The sequence below is a fragment of the Rhinatrema bivittatum genome, chromosome 3, assembly GCF_901001135.1.
Source record: "Rhinatrema bivittatum chromosome 3, aRhiBiv1.1, whole genome shotgun sequence".
Lineage (NCBI taxonomy): Eukaryota > Metazoa > Chordata > Amphibia > Gymnophiona > Rhinatrematidae > Rhinatrema > Rhinatrema bivittatum.
In genome coordinates, this window is record NC_042617.1 from 375607181 (window position 1) to 375630602 (window position 23422).

Genomic DNA, 23422 nt, shown 5'->3' on the forward strand with positions numbered 1-23422 from the left:
CAGAGATGTATTCTTATTTAATCTAATAAGCGCCATGGAACAAGTCCTAGGAATCTCAGTGCAAAATGTCTATAGAAGCTCTTTATCAAAATGGAAAAGGGGATAATTTAAACTATTCTCTTGCTATTGACATGGAACAATATAGAAATTGTCATAAAACAGAGTGCTCTTTGCACTCTACGGGGAAAACACTGTTGGTGGTCCCCTCTCATAAAGTGGCTTCTTTGACTGAGACCTGAAATCAAGCCTTATCTGGGGCCAGGCCAGACCTTTGGAAGGCCCTACTGTTTCCATTTAGGGTAGAAATCTTTTACTTAGGAAAAAATTCAAGTTGTTGTTTTCTCAAGCTTCTGGCTTGTGGTTTTGCTTGATGTTCTTATCCTGGGCCTACAGGCTATTGTGTTTGCTGATTGCTGGGGTATCTGGACTATGCAAGGGCAATACTGTATTAAGGTTTTGGTTGATTGCAAGGGCAATTTGGCCCTTTATTTTTGTTTGTTTTGGTTATATTTGGTCTTGCTCATCTTGCATTGTTATATGATATTTTTTTAATATTATTTTTCCAATGTGCTCCAATGAGAACATTCAGTCAATTTCTGGAACATAAATACCTGGAAATAAATAATTAAAGAGCTATTAGGCTAGGGAAAGCTTGTTTTTAGGAATGAACCTGTCCCTCACATTTGAGGTTTTAGGGATGGGCGAACCAATTCATGTCATTCTCATCACATTCAAACTCATTCTAGTCTGAATCCAGATTCAGTGTGAACAAGCCTACCGCTCCTCTGAATTACCCAAATGAATCACTCTCCAGGATGTTTATGAATATCATTGATGTTTCTGGAAGTGGAAGGGAAAAAAAGTTTGATCTACCAGTCCAGAAACGCCATCCAGGTTTTCTGTACCTCTCAAAGTTTCATGCACTTTGATAACATTTCTAGTATGGAGGGTCAAAATTTTACATTCCACTTGAGACGGATCCTCAGTCAAGTTACCAGGAAGCCCTGGGACATTCCTATTTCAGCTAGTACAGGTTAGGTTAGAAAATGGGAGAGGTTACCATTCTTTGCAGCACCTCAGGCTGGAGCGCACTGTTAGCCCGCATTTGGCCGCACGTTTTTGACACGCTATTCTTACCCCTTATACAGTAAGGGGTAATAGCGCGTCAAAATGCGCAGCCAACCCCCCCCCAAAGCTAATAGCGCCCGCAACATGTAAATGCATATTGATGGGCCTATTAGTTATTCCTGCGCCATGCAGAAAGTAAAATGTGCAGCCAAGCCGCACATTTTACTTTCAGAAATGAACGCCTGCCCAGACATTTTCAGAAATGAACGCCTGCCCAGAAAAAAACTGCTTTTCTGTACACCCTCCAACATAATATCATAGCGATATTAAGTCAGGGGCCCCAAAATTAAAAAAAAATTAAAAATTAAAAACAAATCGGCCCGCGGGTCAGAAGACGGACGCTCAATTATGCCGGTGTCCGTTTTCCGAATCCGTGGCTGTCAGCAGGTTTGAGAACCGATGCCGGCAAAATTGAGCGTCGGCTGTCAAACCCACTGACAGCCGCCGCTCCTATCAAAAAGGAGGAGCTAGGGACATGCTAGTGTCCCTAGTGCCTCTTCTTACTGTGGGCCCTCATTTAAATACTGGATCGCGCACCCAGAAAAGTGGCCTGGTCGCGTGTTGGGAGAGCGGGTGCTCGCCTCGGAGAGTGGCTCTCCCGCTGATTTTACTGTATCGGCCTGCATGAGAGTGCTGGAATGGCCATCCCCCTGGGAAGGTTTTTTAAGTAGCTCTCTCCAAAGAATCTGTGGGCAGACCCTTATGATTTGTTTGACGTTAGAAGGTAGTGAGGAGCTTTTCTCATTCTATCATAGTCTCCCTTTTTAAAATTATATGCTGCTACAGAAGTTTTACTTAATGTCCTCCATCTAGTGATTACGTCAAATTTGCATTATGATGGCTATTGTTTAGCAGCCCCACCAAGTAATCCCTTGAGTGCTCCACTGAGGACTAGATCTAAAGTAGCTGTCCCTCTCATCAGTTCTAGTACAAACTGTTTCATGAAACAGTCATTTATGACATCTAAAAAAATAAACCTCTCTAGAATAAGAACTTGCCATACTGGGTCAGACCGAGGGTTCATCAAGCTCAGTATTCTATTTCCAACAGTGGCCAATCCAGGTCATAAGTACTTAGCAAGATTCCAAACAGTGATAAGTAGTGGGAACTTCTTAAGTCTACTTGGTTAATAATTTATTAACATTTGCTCCAGGAATTTGTCCAAACCATTTTTAAACCCAGCTACACTAACTGCCTTAACCACACCCTCTGGTAATGAATTCCATAGCTTAACTGTGCATTGAGTGAAAAAGAAGTTTCTTCAATTTGTTTCGAATGTGCTACTTACTAACTTTATGGAGTGCCCCCTAATCTTTGTATTTTTTGAAAGAGTAAACAATCTATTCCACTCTATTTACCCATTCTATTCCACTCATGATTTTATAAGCTTCTATCATATTCCCCCTGAGACATCTCTTCTCTAAGATGAACATATCCAACATATTTAGCCTTTCCTTGTAGGGAAGCCACTGTATCCCCTTTATCATTTTGGTTGCACTTCTCTATACTTTTTCCAGTGTAACTATATCTTTTTTGAGATGCAGCGATCAGAACGGCAAATAATACTTTAAGGGGCTGATGCAATAAATTTGTATAGAAAGCGGGCGCTGAACAGTCAGCACCCGCTTTCTTAACACGCCCCAGGCACCCCCTTTGGGGGCGCCATGCAATATTTAAATTAGGGGGTCACGTTAGTAAGGAGGTGCTAGGGTTGCTTGCGCACCCCTAGCGTCTCCTTGCTAATGCAAACCCGATCGGCGTCGGTGGTCCACCAGTTAGGAATACCAATGCCTAGTATATTGGCGTCGGTTTCCCTAAATGCCGCACAGCCGCGGGGTTCAGGAAACAGATGCTTGTCATTTGAGCGTCTGTTTCCTGCACCCGATTGCCAGTGTTTTGGGGTTTTTCTCTATTTTTTTTAACTTTATTTAGTTTCACTTTTCCTCCTACTTAATATCGCAATGATATTAAGTAGGAGGCAGTACAGAAAAGCATTTTTTTCTGCTTTTCTGTACTGGTTTAAGGAGCGCTCAGCAACTAATGCCTGCTCCAGGCTAGATGTGCGTCCTAGATGCACATTTTTTTTTTGCATTTGCATGTGATTAGCGCTATTAGACTCACTCTGCGTTGACGCGCATTGAATAAGCGCTAATCCCCTTAATGCATTAGGGAATTCATTAGCGCCTATTCAACCCACGACTGACTGCAGGTTATACAGTGTGCTCGGCTGAGCACACTGTATTGCATTGGCCCCTAAGTGTGGCCTCACCATGGAGAAATACAGAGGCATTATGACATTCGCCATTTTATTCTCCATTCCTTTCCTAATGATTCCTAACATTCTGTTTTGTTTTGTTTTTTTGACTGCTACTGCACACTGAACCAATGAATCATTGAGACAATAAATACTGGGGTAACTGAAATCTCCCATTATTACTGTAGTGCCAAATTTATTTGCCTACTTTCAGCTAGCATTTATTTCGATACATCTGTCTGGTCATATGTACAGTCACATGTTTCAAGCATGCACAATATAAACGTGATGTGCGCAGCATTCATAAATATGATTTTTGCTCTTCGGCCAGTGTACAGCTCTCCAATTTATTTTTAATAGAAACAAAATACACAAAGTTTGCAAATGTAGAAAACAAGGGAAAATTCTACTGTTTTGTTTTTTTTGCTTTGGTCAAAAACTTTCCCATGCAATTCTATATTGAAAAAAATGGAAGAAGACATTTTTTGCAAATTTTTCCACAACCATGGTTTTTGCTGCTTTCTGCGTTTAAAAACCACATGTTATAAAACTGATAATCGCAAAAAAAATAAGCTGCTAAGATGATCACTTGACATTATTCCATCTATGTAGTCAAAGCATCTTGGGAAGGTGGCCATGGAAGTGAAATGGTACATAGACCCATCTGAGCAAGCTAACAGTTTAAAAGGTGCGCAGATGTGCGATTTAAAATGATGTAGCACTTTGATTTTAATTGTAGTAGTTAGCAAGGCATGACCCCTAAGAGATTACACTTCAAGGGCTGTTAAAGTCACATTATATGTATAGCATTTCACAATTATGGCATCAACCTAGACCCTAGCACTTTATCACAGAATTGAATTATTTGGCTATGATTCTTTCTTGCACATTTCTAGTAAATTACCAAAGCACAGCCTCCAACAGGTTTTGGATTGACAACAGAATCTCCACAATATGCTTACAGCCTGGCTCAAAACAGGTTTCTAATATGACTATGGTAGATATTTTGATTGAGTTTGGAATGAAATGCTACATACTCTGTATTAACAGCTAGCTCAGTAATGCAGCGGTTATTAATATACATAGTGCAAAAATTCTCAAACTGTGCTTTTAGGTATCTGTTTCCTTCTTCACATCAGCAGGTATGCTCTAAGAAGTATGTACAGTACTCCTGACAAAATAATCCCATTTTCTTGGGATAGGGAGAGAAATATTAAACCAAATCGCCATCGCACTGAAAAACTAAAAAAAAAAACCAAAAAACAAAGTCAGCTACCTTATGGCCTAATTCACTAAGAGGTACATTTTAAAAGCCATGCGTGCATGCAAAACCCACCACATATGCATGTAAGTGGGCTGCATGAATTTTTAATAGCCAGGAAGGGCATGATGTATGTGCACCCACAAAAAAGTGTTTGCAGTGCAGCACATGTATTATAGCTTCTCAGTAGGCACAGGAGGGGGAGGGAGAGAGAGGGAGAGAGAAAGAAAGAGAGAGAGAGAGTGAGAGAGAGAGTGAGAGTGAGAGAGAGAGAGATACTTTGCAAAGCTCAGTCTGATACTCTATATATGGACCATTGTAAGGGGACACTGATACGGGGTGAGTTTTTGGGAGGTGGGTTGGAGTTGGGGGTGGTGGTGTTACAGACACATTCAAAGGTATTCATTGTAAAATTGACATCAGTAAAGAATTATAACCATTGTAAGTAATGAAAAGTTGATTTGTACAATGCAGCTAGCAGAGACTGCAGTGTACAAATCAACTTTTCTTGTTAGAATTATCATCACTTATAAGGTTTAAAATTCTTTAATGATGTCAATTGTACAATGACTACCTTTGAATGTGTCTGTAACACCCCCCCCAACTCACCTCCCAAAAACTCACCCCGAATCAAAGTGCCCCCTTACAATGGTCCATATATAGAGAATCAGAGTTGCTCTATAAAGAGGTTCTCTCTTTCTCATATCAATTTTACAACATGTGCACCGTATTTTAATGTACGGGTGGGTGGCCTACTCCAAGGGGGGAGATTTTTTCAATTACGCACGGCGATGTAATAGGGCTTCTTCCCAATTAAGGACCGGACTGGGAGGGAAATTTCCTTTTGTTTTTTTTAACTTACTTCATGCCTGAGCTGATGTAAGTTGCATGTGCCAGCCGGCTGCTGGCACACAAGTCATCGGGACAGTGCAAAATGGCAATGTCCCAGCCCGACCCCTGCCCCGCCCTGCCCCGCCCTCGCCCTCCGGCCCGCCCCTTTTGCAGTGCCTGGCACTTCTGCGCGTAACAGGGGTTACGCGTGTGGCCGGGCCCATTCTAAAATGCGCTCAGTGCGCACAAGGCCCGGCCACGGGTGTAACCTCCATTTTTAATGCGCACGGCTCTTTTCAAATTGGGCCTTCTATGTGCAGCCCTTTTAAAATCTACCTGTAAGGCTTTTCTTCTACCTTTCAGGTATCTGAAGGTCTGTATCATATCTCCCTTGCACCTCCTCTCCTCCAGGGTATACATATGTAGGTTCTTCAGCCTCTCCTCATAAGTCATTTGATGGAGACCCCCCCCCCCCCCACACACACAATTTTGGTCACCCTTCTCTGGACCGCCTCCATCCTGTCTCTGTCCCTTTTGAGATACGGTCTCCAGAACTGAACACAGTGCTCCAGGTGAGGCCTCACCAAGGACCTGTACAAGGGGATTATCACCTCCTTTTTCTTACTGGTTATTCCTCTCTCTATGCAGCCCGGCACTCTTCTGGCTGCATATATAAGAAGCTTGGGGAGCCAGATCACAAAGAGCACATACAATGGTCAAGGCTAAGCAACTCCAGTTCTGGAGAGCCATAAACAGGATATCCACAATGAATATGCAGGAGATATATTTACATACAATGGAGGCAGTACTCCATGTACTACAATTCCACTCTGTTTTTATTCTAATCAAATATTAATACTGCATGTACTCAAATTTATGCTATAAGGACCATATCTGGGGCCAATCCATCGTAATGCTCATATAGCAACCGGTTCGTTGCTGTGCCCAGATATTATATAATCATCGGTCCCATATTACTCATTTTTATAAAAACATTTTTGCATGCACTTAAAAATTGTTCTTATTGTACTGATTTTTATTTATCTTATAAATCCCAATCTGGAATCCAGTAACTGAGTCAGTAATTGTTGCCACAACTTAACCACATGAACTCTTTTTGATGATTCTTTGTTGATTCCTTGTGTTCACAACTAATCACCAACCATCTGTCAAGCCAGGGGCTGTGAACGCTGCTTCTGTGGCATCCCCCCCAGGTCCAGCTGGCCCAGGAAAGAGAGTCTTGGCTTGGGAATCCAATGCAGACTCTCTGCATGGCAGTGTGCAGCAGTATCTCTGAGCCAGCCCTATAATGAATAGTTTTCAAGATCCCCATAACCCTCATATATTTGAGGGCGATCTCCAACATTACCCCTCTTAAACTACTTTTATTCCGATTAAAAACCTAAGGACATGAAAACGGAGCTTACATTGCCCACCATCCTTGGGCCCAGGACTTCCTGCAGGGCTTCCACCATGATAGCATGACTTTCCTTTGCAGCTGCTACTCCTGGGTTGGAAGACATCTTTTTTCTGTCTCTGCTATTCCTGGCTTTCACGCCTGGACCTGCAGCTTTGTTGAAAAAAAAAAAAAAAATCAAACTTATATGCATACCAAATGGAGAATACATGCTTTGTGACGAGCACTGCCTTTTTATGGGGTATTCCCATTTAAAGTACATTTTAATTTCTACTCTCGGCCGGTAAAGGAACGTTTCTGACTGTGCCTGAGCACCAGTGTCTGGATAGAACTTGCACCTGAGGGTCAAGGTCTTCGCTAGGTAGGAAAATATTGCCCTGCCCTGCTGGTCATACTTGTTCTATGCGCTGGGTACTGCTGGGTCGATGTGAGGCCGTCGGAGCGAGATATTTTTTCCCCGTCATTTCCGACTCCCATGCGGTTCAGTAGGGCCTTGGCCACCTTTTCACCCTCCCTCTTCTGACCTGCTCGGGAGATGACGCCAAGCAGACACTGCAGGCTGACGTGGTGATGGCATTTCTCCGGCCTGGTAAAAGAAATGTCACTTCTTCAGTTTTCAGCACCTTGTAAGACCTGCTCAAGCAAATCCTTTGACCTAACATGATTACTGAAATAAATACAGGAAGATTTTAGCTGCAAATTTGAAGTCAATAATAAAAAATAAAAGAAAAAATTTTAGTAGCTGGGGTTCTTGGGGGTTTTTTTGTTTTGTTTTTTTAAACAAATAGGAGTCAGTGTATGATATTCAGTTGTGCTATAGTTTAATGGTCAGAGTACTGAGCAAACAGGAGAAGTACAAGGATGTGAGATCAAGTTTATCTTTGTTGGACCATAGGCTGTTGTACCTCGGTTTGCCAAACTATAATTGGGTAAACAATAACTACATTATTGCTTTTCCCATATTCCATTTGGAAAGTTTCAAGCAATTTAGGGACCAGAAATGTGCTGCTGACCCACCCACCCCAAAGGTGTCTGTGTCAAAAAAACCTTTGAATTCTGTTTTGATGAAAGTAGCTCTTTAAATTCTAATCATTATTATTATCATCATCATCTCCTGTATGTACTAGTTAAAGATAATGTATATTATTGTATATAATACTTTTTGTTATTATTGTATATAATACTTTTTGGAGTGTATAATTTATATAAGGTTATCCACAGTGGATAAGGTTACACACTGTCCCTTATTGAGTATATAATTAGCAATGCTACTTATTATGTTTCCTCTGTTGTTTTCCATTAGGTACTGTTCCTTTTCTACTCTTCCTGTTTTTTCCTCTCTGCTTGCTGGGCAGACTGGATGGGCCGTTTGGTCTTCTTCTGCAGTCGTTTCTATGTTTCTCTCGCCCTTCTCTCTTCCTATCTGCTCCCTCTTCCTCCCCACCCTGGTTTTTTGTAATTTCCTCCTTCAGTTATATTGTAAACCGGCATGATGTACCAATGAATGTCGATATATAAAAGCTAATAAATAAATAAAATAAATAAATCATTATTATTATTATTATTATTATTATAGAAATAGCCAATAATTATGGTCCCAGCATCCCTGTACCTGGGTTATCAGATAATTTAATGCATTTTCAAGCCTCTATGACAATCAAGCTTATGATTTTTAAAAGCTTGTTTTAATAGTCCCTATGAATAGAAACTGATGTTGGATGCTATAAACTAAAGAACTTCATAGGTCAGACTTAAAGGAACTGTATAAAAAAATACCAGTGTTTGGGAGCCAGGCATTTGCTCTAGCCACTTAGCTGGGATCAGGAAGAGATTTATTGTATAGTGCGAAAAGTAATTTAAGTTCCACAGTCTGCCCTTCTGAGTCATTGCAGGTGACCTCTGTAAATAAATATCCAGAAATAGGGATTTTGAAGAAGGTTGAGCTTGATGTCTCTACACTACTTTGGTCTCATGTCTGTAAAATTCAGAGGTGTGCAATACAGCATGCCAAGGTATAAATCTTTGCAGAAGAGAGAGGAATATCCTCTGAAGCAGCCCAAATCTTTATTCTTTGCAAATTGAGAAAAAAAAATGCCCTGGGCTGAGCACATGTACGCCCTGGGCTGAGCACATGTACGCCCGCGTGTAGGTATGAAAATTTACCCCCAAAAGTATAAGTTAATAATCTGAACATGACAGAATGGCTTTGTGGCAAAATTCACATCTCCATGAGGATCATTTTCCTGCACCCCAGTCAGGAATACTAACAGCTGTTCCTTGACTAGGTCAGAGATAAGCTGAAGACGCTGTGCAAGGACTTTTGGGCTCTTGAAGACCAGACTGGAAAGCTTCCTTCTCAAAAGCACAGCCAAATCCGGCACCACCAGCGCCACCATTCGGAAGAGAGCAAGCGTTTCTCTCGGAAGTTTCTGGAATCCTGGCCTCCAGTGCACTGTAAGAAACAGGCTGCAGTTCATGTCCACGGCAATCTGCAAAAAAATAAAAATTAGAGAAGGAAATCGTAATGCACTGAATAAATAGGTGGAATTGGAAAGGGAACATGATAGTTTGGGAAGTCAACCACTCTTTCACAGCATGGCAGTTGAATGATACTGAAAACCAACGTTTCCTTCCAGAGCTTTAAAACGATCGCACTCTTAACAAATGCCTCCATTCTGAAATGCTGTTGTTTCAAACAGAAACTGCTTTTTATCTGCTAACACAATAAAGTCCCAATAATTTATTAACACTGACTTGTGAACCATAGTTCTGTCTCTATGCATAGCTACTCGTTATTTATTTATTTAGACATTTTATATATCGGAGTTCCATTTATAGATCACAATGGTTTATAAAGTGACATTCATAATTGTTACTCAACGAATAGACAATAGGGATTGGTTACAGAGGTGGTATGCAGAGGCAGGCATTTATTTATCAAGTCAAAATTTCTAGTCCATATTAACATTGATCTAGTCCTTCTTGTTTTGTGGTTCTGAATATCCTGATATTTTTAAGTTCAATTGTATGCATTTTTGAATAGCCATGTTTTTAATTCACATTTAAATCTCTTTTTTATCTTATAAAATACTTAACGTCTCAGGCAGAGAATTCCAGAGCTTTGGACCCACTCTGGAAAACACTTGATTTCTCATTTGCGTCAGATGTGTGCTCCGTTTTGTGGGAATAGTCAGTAGCCCTTTATTTTGAGATCTTAGTGTTCGCTTAGGATTGCCTGATACATCACTTTGAATGCATATACAGCATTGCTCTCTACTTCAACGGCAGGGGGAAATGTGGAAAAGAGGATTTGCATTCAGACAACAACCAACAAGGACTGAACTTCAGTTTGGGTAAACAAATAAGTGTGGGGATAGCTTGCTTATTACAGCGGTTACTGCCCTAAACCAATTAAGCCTGATACATCACTTTGAATGCATATACAGCATTGCTCTCTGCTTCAACAGTAGGGATAAATGTGGAAAAGAGGATTTACATTCAGACAATATCCAACAAGGCATTGATCTGTGTAATCTGGGTAAACAAGCATCGGGGTAACTTGCTTGATGCAGCGGTTACTACCCATAGGGGCGGATTTTAAGAGCCCTGCTCGCGTAAATCCGCCCGGATTTACGCAAGCAGGGCCTTGCGCACCGGTGCGCCTATTTTACATAGGCCTGCCGGCGCGCGCAGAGCCCCGGGGACCCGCGTAAGTCCCGGGGTTTTCCGAGGGGGCGTGTCGGGGCGGGGCCGATTGGCGCGGCGTTTTCGGGGCGGGATACGGCGTTTTGGGGGCGGGCCCGGGGGTGTGGTTTCGGCCGGGGGCGGTCCGGGGGCATGGCTGCGCCCTCCGGAACTGCCCCCGGGTCGCATCTAGGCACGCCAGCGGCCCGCTGGCGCACGGGGATTTACTTCTCCCTCCGGGAGGCGTAAATCCCCCAACAAAGGTATGGGGGGTTTAGACAGGGCCAGGGGGGTGGGTTAGGTAGAGGAAGGGAGGGGAAGATGAAGGGAGGGCGATAGCGAATTCCCTCCGAGGCCGCTCCGATTTCAGAGCGGCCTCTGAGCGGCCTCTGAGCGGCCTCAGCGTGCCGGCTACATGAAATCGGTAGCCTTGCGCGCGCCGATCCAGGATTTTAGCAGATACGCGCGTATCTACTAAAATCCAGCGTACTTTTGTTGGCGCCTGATGCGCCAACAAAAGTACGCGAAGGCGCGCTTTTTGAAAATCTACCCCTTAACCATTAAGCCTTATGCTCACCTTTGATGCAACTCCAACATTACTCTCTGCATCAATGGCAGGGGATGGCAGGAAATTTGAATCAGTTACCAACAAGGGCCCTGAACTCGGTGGTTGGTGAAACAGATAAGTATGGGAAAATAAGTATGGGAGCTTGCTGAGCAGACTGGATGGGCCGATTGGTCTTTTTCTGCCGTCATTTCATTTCTATGTAAGGTTGTAGTGTCACTCCTAACAAGCTAGTGTTATTGGAATGAATGATGTTGAATATTAGTGTTAATACTTTATAGCAGATTCTGGATGTACTGGTAACCAATGTAGTGATATCAGCGATGGTGTAATATGATCATATTTCCTAGATCCTAGTAATAGTCTTGCTGCAGTATTTTGCAATAACTGTAGTGGTTTTAAATGACTTGCTGGTAGACCTAGTAGTAGGGAGTTGCAGTAGTCAAGGTTTGAGAAGATTAGTGTTTGCAGTACAGAACTGAAGTCTGCAAGAGTTAATAGTGGTTTTAATCGATGTAGAATATGCAACTTAGCATAACCTGTCTTAATTTACTGATGTGAGTTTTCATTGTGAGGTTCTCATCTAGCTGTGCTCCTAAATCCCGTAGTTGATTTGAGGGATTCATTTGAAAATTACCCAGGTCTAGGGCAGGTGGTTTAACTGTTGATGAGTTTCTACTCCGCCAGATGATTTCAGTCTTTTTAGGGTTTAATGTCAATTTGAGTTGCAGTAGTTCTTGTGATGTATCGTGGGGGCACTTTTGAATAGCCTGCTGTGTTGCAAATCCACAGATGCACTTTTAACACACATACCCTGCAGCTAATTTTCAAAGGGAAAGTACCCGGGTTATATAGTAACATAGTAAATGTTGGCAGAAAAGGACCCAAGCCGTCCATCCAGTCTGCCCAGTAAGTTGTTGTTTTTTGGGGGTTTTTTTTAATGTAAGGGTAGTAACTGCCACTCCCTGCAAGTTACCGCCAGTTAACGTAGGTTACCCCCTTTTCTTGATTTTTATCCTTTAGCCACAAAGTACCCTCTGTGTTTACCCTGTGACCTTTTGAATTCCATTACTGTTCTTGACTTCCCTTTGAAAGTTACCTGCTATTTGTGCGTGCGGGCGGGTGGACGATCAGGGGCAGACTGGAGTGGGTACGGTTGAAAATGGCAGCGCACGTGCGCAAACCCAGCTAAAAGCACACACAATTAGGGATGTGAATCGTGTCCTCGATCGTCTTAACGATCGATTTCGGCTGGGAGGGGGAGGGAATCGTATTGTTGCCGTTTGGGGGGGTAAAATATCGTGAAAAATCGTGAAAAATCAAAAAAACGTAAAATCGCAAAACCGGCACATTAAAACCCCCTAAAACCCACCCCCGACCCTTTAAATTAAATCCCCCACCCAAATGACTTAAATAACCTGCGGGTCCAGCGGCGGTCCGGAACAGCAGCGGTCCGGAACGGGCTCCTGCTACTGAATCTTGTTGTCTTCAGCCGGCGCTATTTTCCAAAATGGCGCCGAAAAATGGCGGCGGCCATAGACGAACACGATTGGACGGCAGGAGGTCCTTCCGGACCCCCGCTGGACTTTTGGCAAGTCTTGTGGGGGTCAGGAGGCCCCCCCCCAAGCTGGCCAAAAGTTCCTGGAGGTCCAGCGGGGGTCAGGGAGCGATTTCCCGCCGCGAATCGTTTTCGTACGGAAAATGGCGCCGGCAGGAGATCGACTGCAGGAGGTCGTTCAGCGAGGCGCCGGAACCCTCGCTGAACAACCTCCTGCAGTCGATCTCCTGCCGGCGCCATTTTCCGTACGAAAACGATTCGCGGCGGGAAATCGCTCCCTGACCCCGCTGGACCTCCAGGAACTTTTGGCCAGCTTGGGGGGGGCCTCCTGACCCCCACAAGACTTGCCAAAAGTCCAGCGGGGGTCCGGAAGGACCTCCTGCCGTCCAATCGTGTTCGTCTATGGCCGCCGCCATTTTTCGGCGCCATTTTGGAAAATGGCGCCGGCTGAAGACAACAAGATTCAGTAGCAGGAGCCCGTTCCGGACCGCTGCCGTTCCGGACCGCCGCTGGACCCGCAGGTTATTTAAGTCATTGGGTGGGGGATTTAATTTAAAGGGTCGGGGGTGGGTTTTAGGGGGTTTTAGTGTGCCGGCTCACGATTCTAACGATTTATAATGATAAATCGTTAGAATCTCTATTGTATTGTGTTCCATAACGGTTTAAGACGATATTAAAATTATCGGACGATAATTTTAATCGTCCTAAAACGATTCACATCCCTACACACAATGTGATAGCCTGGAACTGCTTTTAGCTCTGTTTAGATTATTATGAAAATATACCCCCCAAAACAGAAACTCCCATGTTTTATTTGTTTATGTAAATGAAAAGATGCCAAGGGAATTATCATCATTACACATTTGTATGCTGTGTTTGTTAGACTTTAAGAGATTTATATTAAAGAAAATATTCTGGCGCACTCACATGTGGACAATTATCCCAGATACTTTCCAAACTAGTAATAGCCTCGATGCTTCTGGGAAGTCACTGTGCGAAGCGTCACATGCACTGATCAAGTGTGAAGATTATGTGTCCTTACTGCTCTTCTCTCAGATTATATAAGGACAGATCTACAGACTTAATGCTTGGGCCTACAAAATGCAGGAGGTGTGCAAAAACCTATTCCCCCCAAGTAAAATCTCTAAGAGACAGAACTGAAGATCCACGAAAAGTGGTCCAAATATCTTTTTCCTCAGACCTGACCAAACAGCTCCAGCCAGAAATTTTCCACAGCCGAGGTACATCTTGCTACTGCAAGTATCCTATTTTTGCCCACTGCAGAATGGATGTCAACTCCACAAGCACTCCTCTTAGGTCATACTTGTCTGCAGTCACTGCTAACCTCTTGTCCGTTGAACAACGTGCATGTCGGGATCTTGGCTTTAAGTGCATCATAAATAATCTGTGCTCCAAGCATGAAAACTGAAGTGGCGTCTTTAGACAAGAGATGGAAGTCATCAAAGCAGCTCCAGCAGCCATCCTAGGCAACAAAGAGGAGAACAGAGGCCACAAGAATTGATAATCTGCATAAAGACACAACTTTCCATGTGATGTGCTGCTCAGTACCAGTAGAAGGTTCTTGAGCTATGGCTGGTCAGTTGGACAGTGCTTTCAAAATATCTCATGCTCATATCAATGCGATTCAATCCACAAACAGGCACAAATAATGCCACTAATTATAATCATAGGCCCCTCTATTTCTCATCATATTTTTTGGTTAATTTTTTATGCATATAAAATGTTCCATATATCAAATAACAGTGCTTATCTAAAGTGAATAAATGTTGTATTGAGACAGTCCTGACAGCACATGCCAGTGCCCGCTGACGGAGCACTCCAATCAAACAATCACGTGAAGTCATATTTTGACGAGCATCTAGTAAATGTTGAAGTGATTGATTGATGTATCCCCACATGTGCTGAAACACAACTGTGTCAGGACTGGCTCATTGCAGAGGGTCCAGTGATTACAGTTGTATAGTATAAGTAAAGGTACCAAAGAACAGCAAAAAAAAAAAGTTCAGTGAATAAATAAAAAAGGAACAATGTATTTGCTCTTCTTTTTACAAGTCCAGCTGGCAGGATAAACACAAGAATTAAATAAAAGCTGTACATATCCAAAAATAACAATGAAAGGGATAGTCTGGTGTGGAGGAAAGCCTAATTGTTAGCACAGCTGGTTGTAAACCAGGGTTCATATCCTGCTGCTGGTTCTTGTGGCCTTGGGCCAGTCACTTCATCTTCCATTACCTCAGGAAGAAACGTAAGGCCTGATTTACTAAAGCTTTTCTACCATTCTGCATCTAGGCCCTTAGACTGTAAGTGCTCTGGAGACAGAGTAATGCATACAATACCTGAATGCAATCTGCTTTGAAGTGCCTGAAAGGTGGAATATAAATAAAAGATAAATAGAGAAGAATCATGCCAGCTCACCTTGCAGGGAAACGCTCCTTTTAGCTACATGACAGGAAGTTAACAAGGAGGAAAACCTTACTAGTAAAGCAGAAAAATGTCATCCTTCATTGTCTCCACAGGAGAGGTATAAAAATATTATGGAGGACTGAAGGGGCTGAGAGAAGTCGCAGAAGAAGGGGATGAAGGGCTGAAGGGAACAAGGAAGCTGCAGGGCGGGAATGGATGGCTGAAGGGGAGCTGAAGGAATTATAGAGGGGAGAATCGGAGAGGACAGATGGAGGATTGAAAGGAGGAGCCAGAGAGGTCAGATGAAGGGGTTAGTCAGAGAGAAGAGATGGATGGCTAAAGGTGAGCAGGAGGAGCCAGAGGGGGCCTCAAAACAAAGAGTTAAAAAGGGGAGTCACAGCTGGGATGTTAGACTTTTGGGGTGGGAAAATGGGTAACCAGACAGGAGCTGATGGAGAACCTGTGAGGGTTAGAGATGGGCAGTTCCTCATCATCCTTCTCTTCTCTCCCCCCCCCCCCCCCCACCTCTATCCTTCCTCGTAAATTCTGTTCATTGAACAAGTTGCTCTTATCTGTGCTCCAACTCTGTGTTTTCCACCTTGCTGTGCCATATGCCTAGAATAGACTTCCTGAGTTGATGCATCAGGCTCCCTCTCTGGCCATATTCAAATCCAGTTTAAAACTCACATTTTATTATGAGGCTGCTTTTAAATCCTAAGCATTTCTCTACAATAAATACACTTCCCAAAGACTTGTTAGTCATGTATCACTTTCTTGAGTAGATTGTAAGCTCCATGGAGCAGGGACGGTCTCTTATGTGGCTCTGTACCTCGTTGCGTGAGTCTAGTAGTACTTTAGAAATAACTACTACTACTAGTAGTAGTAGTAGTAGAAAGGTGGACAGTAGAAGAGATGATGGAAGAGAAAGAGGAATAAAAGAGGGGAGAAAGAAGAGAGAAACTAGAAGTGGGGAGGTGAAAAAGTGAATGATAGAAGGTGACGGAGGGAGAGACCTACAGTAACAGAAGAGTAGAAAGAACTGAGATGAAAGACAGAAAAAGAAAGATCTCAGAAATACAGTTGGATGGAGGGATGAGACGAGATGAGGGAAAAAAGGAGTTAGGAGGAGAAGACAGAGATGAAAAGAGAAAATAAAACAAATAGTCTGTGTAAGGGAAACCCTGGACAACAAGGGGGCAATTTATAAATTGTGTGCGAAAGTGTAAAGTCTGCAGGAGCTTTTTACCCACAGACATTGAGCCAGTTTTCAAAGGGAAAAATTCCCTGTCAAAATTAAGTCAGAAAAAGTATGCGCACAGACCTGCACCTGCTAAATGTGTGGGTACTTTGTCCATGAAAATAAGAACATAAGAAATGCAATGCTGGATCAGAAGGTCCATCGAGCCCAGCATCCTGTCTCCGATGATGGCCAGTCCAGGTCAAGTACCCGGCAGATCCAAAATAGTTGATCCATTTCTTGTATCTCATTCCCAGGGATAAGCGCTGGCTTTCCCAAGTCTCCCTGGCTGATAACTGTTATGGACTTTTCCTTCAGGAACTTGATCAATCCTCTTTTGAGCCCCACTATTTTACTTGCCATGACAACGTCCCTCTGACAACAGATTCTATGCACTGAGCATAAAAATACTTCCTCTGATTTGGTTTAAAATTTTTGGTTGCTAGTTTAATGGAATGTCTCCTGGTCCTGGTGTTATTTAATAAGGGGGAAAAAACCATTTGCTATTTACCCATTCCGCCCCACTCATGATTTCATAAATTTCAATCATGTTCTCGCTGTTGTCTCTTTTGCAAACTAAAGAGCCCTAATCTGTTTTGCCTTTCTCCATGAGGGAGCTTTTCCATCCCCTTTATCATTTTTGTCACTTTTCTCTGTACCTTTTCTAGATCCAGTATGTCTTTTTTGAGATACGGTGACCAGACAGGGGTGTGCATTCGTTTCCTACGTATTGGTAATCCACAACGTATAGGGCCATATTCGTTGTATTCGTGGGGAAGCGAAATGTATCGCGATTCCCCACGAATACAACAAATCTGCGACAAATTATTTGGCCAGGAGCAAATTTAAACAAACCCCCCACGACTTACCAAAACTCCCTGGTGGTCCAGCAGGGGGTCCGGGAGCCATCTCCTGCACTCATGCCCTCGGCTGCCAGTATTCAAAATGGCGCAGATAGCCTTTGACCTTACTATGTCACAGGGGCCATTGGTCGGCCCCTGTCACATGGTAGGAGCAATGGATGGCTGGGACCCTCCTGACCCCCACAAGACTTGCGAAAAGTCCCTGGTGGTCCAGGGGCGCCGATAGTAAGGTCAAAGGCTATCGGCGCCATTTTGAATACCGGCAGCCGAGGGTGTGAATGCAGGAGATGGCTCTCGGAACCCCCGCTGGACCACCAGGGAGGGGGTTGTAGTTAATTCAATTTTAGCTGGGAAACGAATAAGAATTAACGCATGAACGTATCGGGGGGGGGGGGCCCACTTTGCCGAATGCAACATATCTGCTTCCCCGACGAATACGAATCCCGAATGCAACGTATGGCGTCCCTCTGCACATCCCTATGACCAGAACTGCACACAATACTCAAGGTGCAGTGGCACCATGGATCTATGCAAGATATTATGATATTCTCAGTTTTGTCCTCTATTCCTTTCCAAATAATTCCTAACATTCTGTTTGCCTTTGTGAACTGCCTCCGCACACTGAAATGAAGATTTGAAGGACTCTGAGGTCTTTTTCTTGGGTGATACCAGCATTGTGTACTTATAGTTGGGATTATTTTTCCCTACGTGACTTGCTTTGCACTTGCCCACATTAAATTGTATCTGCCATTTACAAGCCCAGTCTCCTAGTCTCACAAGATCCTTCTGCAGTTCCTCACAATCCACTGCTGTTTTAACTTTGCAAAACAATTTTGTGTCATCTGAAAATTTGGCCAACTCACTCATTGTTCTTTTCTCCAGATCATTTTCGAATATGCTAAGTAGCACAGGTCCAAATATAAACCCCTGGGTCACTCCATTAATGATATTTCTCCATTCAGAAAACTGATCATTTAGTCCCACCCTCTGTTTCCCTTTATCCGGTTTCCAAACCACAATAGGACACTGCCTCTGACCCCATGACCTTTCAATTTCCTGGGGAGCCTCTCATGAGGGACTTTGTCAAACGTCTTCTGAAAATCCCAATACACTAGACCAGCTGGCTCACCTTGAATGCACATACTTTTGAAACTACAAACTTTCGTGCGTAACTGCAAACTCCTCTCAAACCCTGTCCCTGGGAACGCATCTTCTACCTGCACGTAAAGTTATGCTCATAGCGGCACCGTGGTAAAGAGGGTAGGACATTTTCAAAGACCCCATTTCCATGGGCAAAAACGTTCTTTCACCCACAGAAATGCCTTTGAAAATTGCCCTCTAGAGAAAGCAATCATAATCATTTTCATTTTAGTTGTTATTGAAATATATTTCTGTTTTCAGTATTAAATTATATATTTCATATTTTAAAACGTTTAAAATGATACCTATAAGAAATGACAATACCTCGCACCACTAGTTTTAGTGCTATACCCTGCACTTAGTTTTTGCAATTTGAATGTATCAAATGCTAAGTTTGGGCAATTTTTCAGCAAACCCTGAAACCTTCCCCCTCACTCCAGTCCATCTGCTTGCTCTTCACCCCCGCCCCAAATTCCTGTCTGCAAAGAGGAGACTCAAACACAGATCTCCTGCACTTTAGCATATGGTATTATGACCGAGCCATGGGTCTGGTTTCATATGACTCTATTTTTTAGTTAAGTGTAGCTGAAAATAAGAGATTATTTTGTCGCTTGGTTTCCCCATGGAGCCAGATGGCTTACTCGATATGTTGTAAATGTTATTCCTGTTCCCTCACAGTTTCACTTATCCTCTTAAACAGGATCCCATGGTGTGTAGGAGTGACTGTCCTCCCACCTGTCTCCATCTGTACCTTCACATTTTGAAAGCATGGACTCTGACTGCCTAAAAATAAACATGAATCAAGGATCTGCTCAAGACAAATTTCTCACTATTATATTTAGGTCTAACAAGCTATGAGTAAGTTAGAATTATATGCTATACTTTAATTTCGCTCCAACTGTGAAATGATCCTACAAGATCATTTTTGTTGTTATTGTGATGCTGGTAAGCCGCCCTGAGTCTTATGCATAAACGCACATGAGTCCGCTTTGAAAATTAACCCACAAAATCTACCCTCACAAGTTGTAAACATCCATGCAAATTTATTTTGAAAATTTACATATATGGTTTTCAAAATCCAAAAGTACATATATAAATCTAAACCCCTCTGCAACTCCATCCTCTGGCACATCTCTGCTCAGTCTGACTAAACTTACATGAGAACAGGACACATACCTGTAAGCTTACCTGTATATTAATTTATTTGTATTTTATTTTATTTTATTTTAGGTTTAGCTCACTCCTTTTCATTGGCAGCTCAAGGCGAGTTACTTTCAGGTACTGTAAATATTTCCCTTTTCCCAAAGGGTTTATATTCGAAGAGGTCTATTTACTAAACTGAGGTATTTTCAGGGGAAAATACTGAGGGATGCTTTAATCTGCGGCACCAAATCCAACGGCTTAGTGAATCCCGTAGTATTTTCCTTGTAGTAAAACATCACCAGAAAAAATACCGCAGCGTAAATGCCCCGATAGTTGACACAAGCAAAAGTCATTATGTGGCCAGCTGATGCCAATTTCAAAATGGGGGCTCAGAGCACTATGAAGCACTTCAGGCCCCACTAGACCACAAGAGCTATCAAGATAAAGACTGGGAAGGGGGGAAGAGGTCTGGGTTGTTTTGGTTTTTTTTTTCAAAAGAAAAAGGGATTTAGGAGGAAACAGGCAGGGCCTGTACCGGGGATATTAAGAGGCTGATATTCAGAAGCCATTTAGATGGATAACTGAAAAGATATCCATCTAAATGGCAAAGTGGCAATATTCATTGCCGTATGTGCCTAAATTGAGTTATGTGCCTAGAATTTAGGCATGCTGAGGTAGATCTTAAATAAGTACGCCGGATTTTATAAGATATGCGCATAGCCGCGCGTATCTTATAAAATCCAGGGTCGGCGTGCGCAAGGCTGCGCAAAATCGGCAGCCTGCGTGCGCCGAGCCGCGCAGCCTGCCTCCATTCCCTCCGCATCCCCCCATCTTCCCCTATCTACCCCACCCCCCAGCCCTACCTAAATCTCCCCCTACCTTTGAAGCAGGTGTAACTTGTGCGCGCCGCCTTGGCATCCCCCGGCACAGGCCGCAGTGCCGGGGGACTCGGGACCACCCTCCCGGCCTGCCCCTGAACTGTCGCCATGCCCCCGGACCCACCCCGGACCGCCCCTGACCCCGGCCACGCCCCGGCCACGCCCTTTTTACAAAGCCCCAGGACTTACACGCATCCCGGGGCTTTGCGCACGCCGGCGGCCTATGCAAAATAGGCCGCCGGTGCAGGGCTTTTAAAATCTAGCCCATAATTCAGGGGCAATCCAGGAAGCGTTTCATGGCAGGCCAGAGTTAGCCGCATAAGTTAAGACCAAGTCACTGAATATTCCTGTTAAGTTAGCTGGATAACTATATCTGGCTAATTTAACTAGCTGCTCTGTGGCTGAATAACAGTCCCTAAACTTCTAAAATTTTATTTTCATACTTTGGCCACCTCAAAGGATGGCTTGGGGGGAGGGGGACAATAGTGTCACAACACCTCTTGGGGTTTTTGGAAGACTTGTGGTGGATTCTTCGGGCTGCTTGGAGTTTTTAACACAGCCCCAGGATAAGTGGGACGTGTGTTAGCATCTTGATGCTTCCGGGGAAAGTTAGCTAAACTTCTTGAGGAGTAGCTAACATTTACTCAAATAAGGTGGCTTGCGAATTTTGAGGCATGCCACATTATTTGATGAGCATAGGATCTACTAGTAATAATTTACATGAATTTGTATGCAGATCAGCCCATTATCATACTGGCATTATGCTGGGATTTTTTTTTTAGAGGAGAGGTAACACATGGTATTTGAACTACAGCGTGTTATCTCTGCATTAGGCTGTTTACTGAACTACAAACTAAGACCTCACACAGCTTATTTATTTATTTTGAAGAAAGTCTAGCCCATACTCGTCACATGATTCAAGGCAGGGTACAAAATAAAAACATGCATAATATAAAAACAGACAAAATAACAAAGGACACTTAAATAACATAGTGGATATCATACTGGCCTATAAAATAACACTACTTGTATTCAGACAGTAAATCATCCCCTAAGTTTGCACCTGAGGCATTATCAGTCAGGCAGTTTTATAAAAGGCCAATTCTGCACGTAAACACTGTTTTACCCACAAAAGTCCTTCTGGAAATTAATCTTTTATTGTACCTACCAGAGCCGTTCCTTGCAACACTTGGCAAAGAGCAGTTGCATCAACATGGGTGCAGCATGTAAAAATAAAGAGGAACTTCCCAAGTAAGTAAGACAAACCCTGTTGACAAAATACATCAGAACATGAAACCTGTTTCCTACAGAAATTATGACAATTGACAGTAGCATTCAATTAACCTTTTAGTACACATAGCCTGTGTCTTTCACCTCCTACAATTATGCTTACAGTTAGGGTTCCCAGATTTATGTCATGTCATTTTGTTTTCCAAAGTTTACAGAAAAATAGTTTTGAAAATGCAGAAAAAATATTGTTTATGTTTAGCACATTAAGTGCACTGTGTACTCATGGGAGTACAATGGGGATAAGTCACTAGTGCATGCTGTCACAAAGAGTTCACACCTAAGGCTTTTAGCATGCATGCTAAATAACAGGATAGCCACTATGAATTTAGTGTGGGTAAAAATCCATGCTTAATTAGGCATGCATGTATATTCTAAAAATTAGTCCACATGTAAATGCAAATTATGCAAATAGAATGCTAATGAACTCAGCTCATATCACTCTATGTACAAAGAATCACTTAATTTACTGGCAAATTTATTGTCTACTAGAAGATAGTGTTAAATATGTGCAAATGCATTAATATTTAACATTCATCTTTGGACCTTTGATTTCCCTGAACACAAAAGCCCCCATTGGATTACCCTTCCCTCCTTCCAAAGACATCCAAGACTTTTCTGGGCCACTGATACCTCTGACACCTCAAAAGTAAGCTAAGGTGACCCCCCCTCCAACACCAACTCTATCACCACTACTCCAGAGATGCCCAAATCTTCACTGGCTGGAAGCAATACAGATGCCTTCTGCTAATATAAAGGCATATCTGAGGGGAACACTTAGTGAGAAATGTACTTTATTTATATTTTATATATATTTCTCCTTTCTAAGCTTAAAGACTAAATCTATTTCTCAGAGTCAGGCAAGTAACTTTTACCCTTTTTACAGATGTATGTAAGATAGTCACATACACAGAGACATTTCCTCTCTCAGAAGTTAGAGGCAAAAGCAGGAAACTGATGGAGATGGGTGGAGTAAGGGGGTAAGACTGACTTCAGTTTAATCGTTTTAGATATCAAACAAACCATATATGAATTCTAGCATGAGTCCCTAAGAAGCAAAGTCCTGAGATCCATACAAAGTTCAGTATAGTGCAGGAAGATGTCTGAACAACTATCTGCAGAAAAATATTTCAGGAAAGTGCTGTGGACTTTGGCTAAACATGCCATGATGACCAAATAGGATATGATGTTCACAGCCTAGCCATCCAATCAGACTTGTAACCAATTGACACAAAACTGTAACAAACTGTTGATGTTGCAGAGTACCCTCTGATTGTTATGATCAGGCTTGTGAACCCTTGGACCAACGGGAGGATGTATTACCTTAGGAGATGGGTCCTTAGGTTCCCCCGTCGGGTGGCGAGGCGGAACAGAAGATGGAACCGGCTAACCCTCAGCACTGAAGACTGAGGCAACCATGGAGAAAGTGAAGAGTTGTGACGTCGGAGAAGCCAACTGGGTCTTCACCACTGGAAGCCTGCAGTCCCCCCGAGAGGAGCCCGTAGAGACCCAGGCCACTGGGACTTAGGTGGACCTTTGAGAGGTCGTGAGGTCGGTGCAAGGGCCAACTGGAGCTTCGCCACTGGAAGCCCATGGTCCCCCCGGGAGGAGCCTGTAGGGACCCGGGCCGCTGGGACTTAGGTGGGCCCTCGGAGATGATGGTCCGGAAGAAGTCCAAGGTCGAGTACCAGAGAGTCGCCACTTACCAGTCCGAGGTCACACACCGAGGGATCACCACTTGCCAGTCCGAAG

The 23422-nt window shown here is 43.2% G+C and overlaps 1 protein-coding gene across 1 annotated transcript in view; it reads right to left on the bottom strand.

Annotated features, from left to right (window-relative positions):
• The window catches only part of LOC115088599 (dynein gamma chain, flagellar outer arm-like), a 535861-nt gene that overhangs the window by 274688 nt on the left and 237751 nt on the right, over positions 1–23422 (bottom strand). Inside the window, exons 46-50 of the mRNA XM_029596857.1 lie at positions 21552–21650; positions 14044–14181; positions 9160–9380; positions 7287–7477; positions 6902–7044 (exon numbers count right to left, since the gene is read on the bottom strand). Of these exons, the coding sequence (XP_029452717.1) occupies positions 6902–7044; positions 7287–7477; positions 9160–9380; positions 14044–14181; positions 21552–21650 (792 nt within the window). The remainder of the gene's footprint in view (positions 1–6901; positions 7045–7286; positions 7478–9159; positions 9381–14043; positions 14182–21551; positions 21651–23422) is intronic.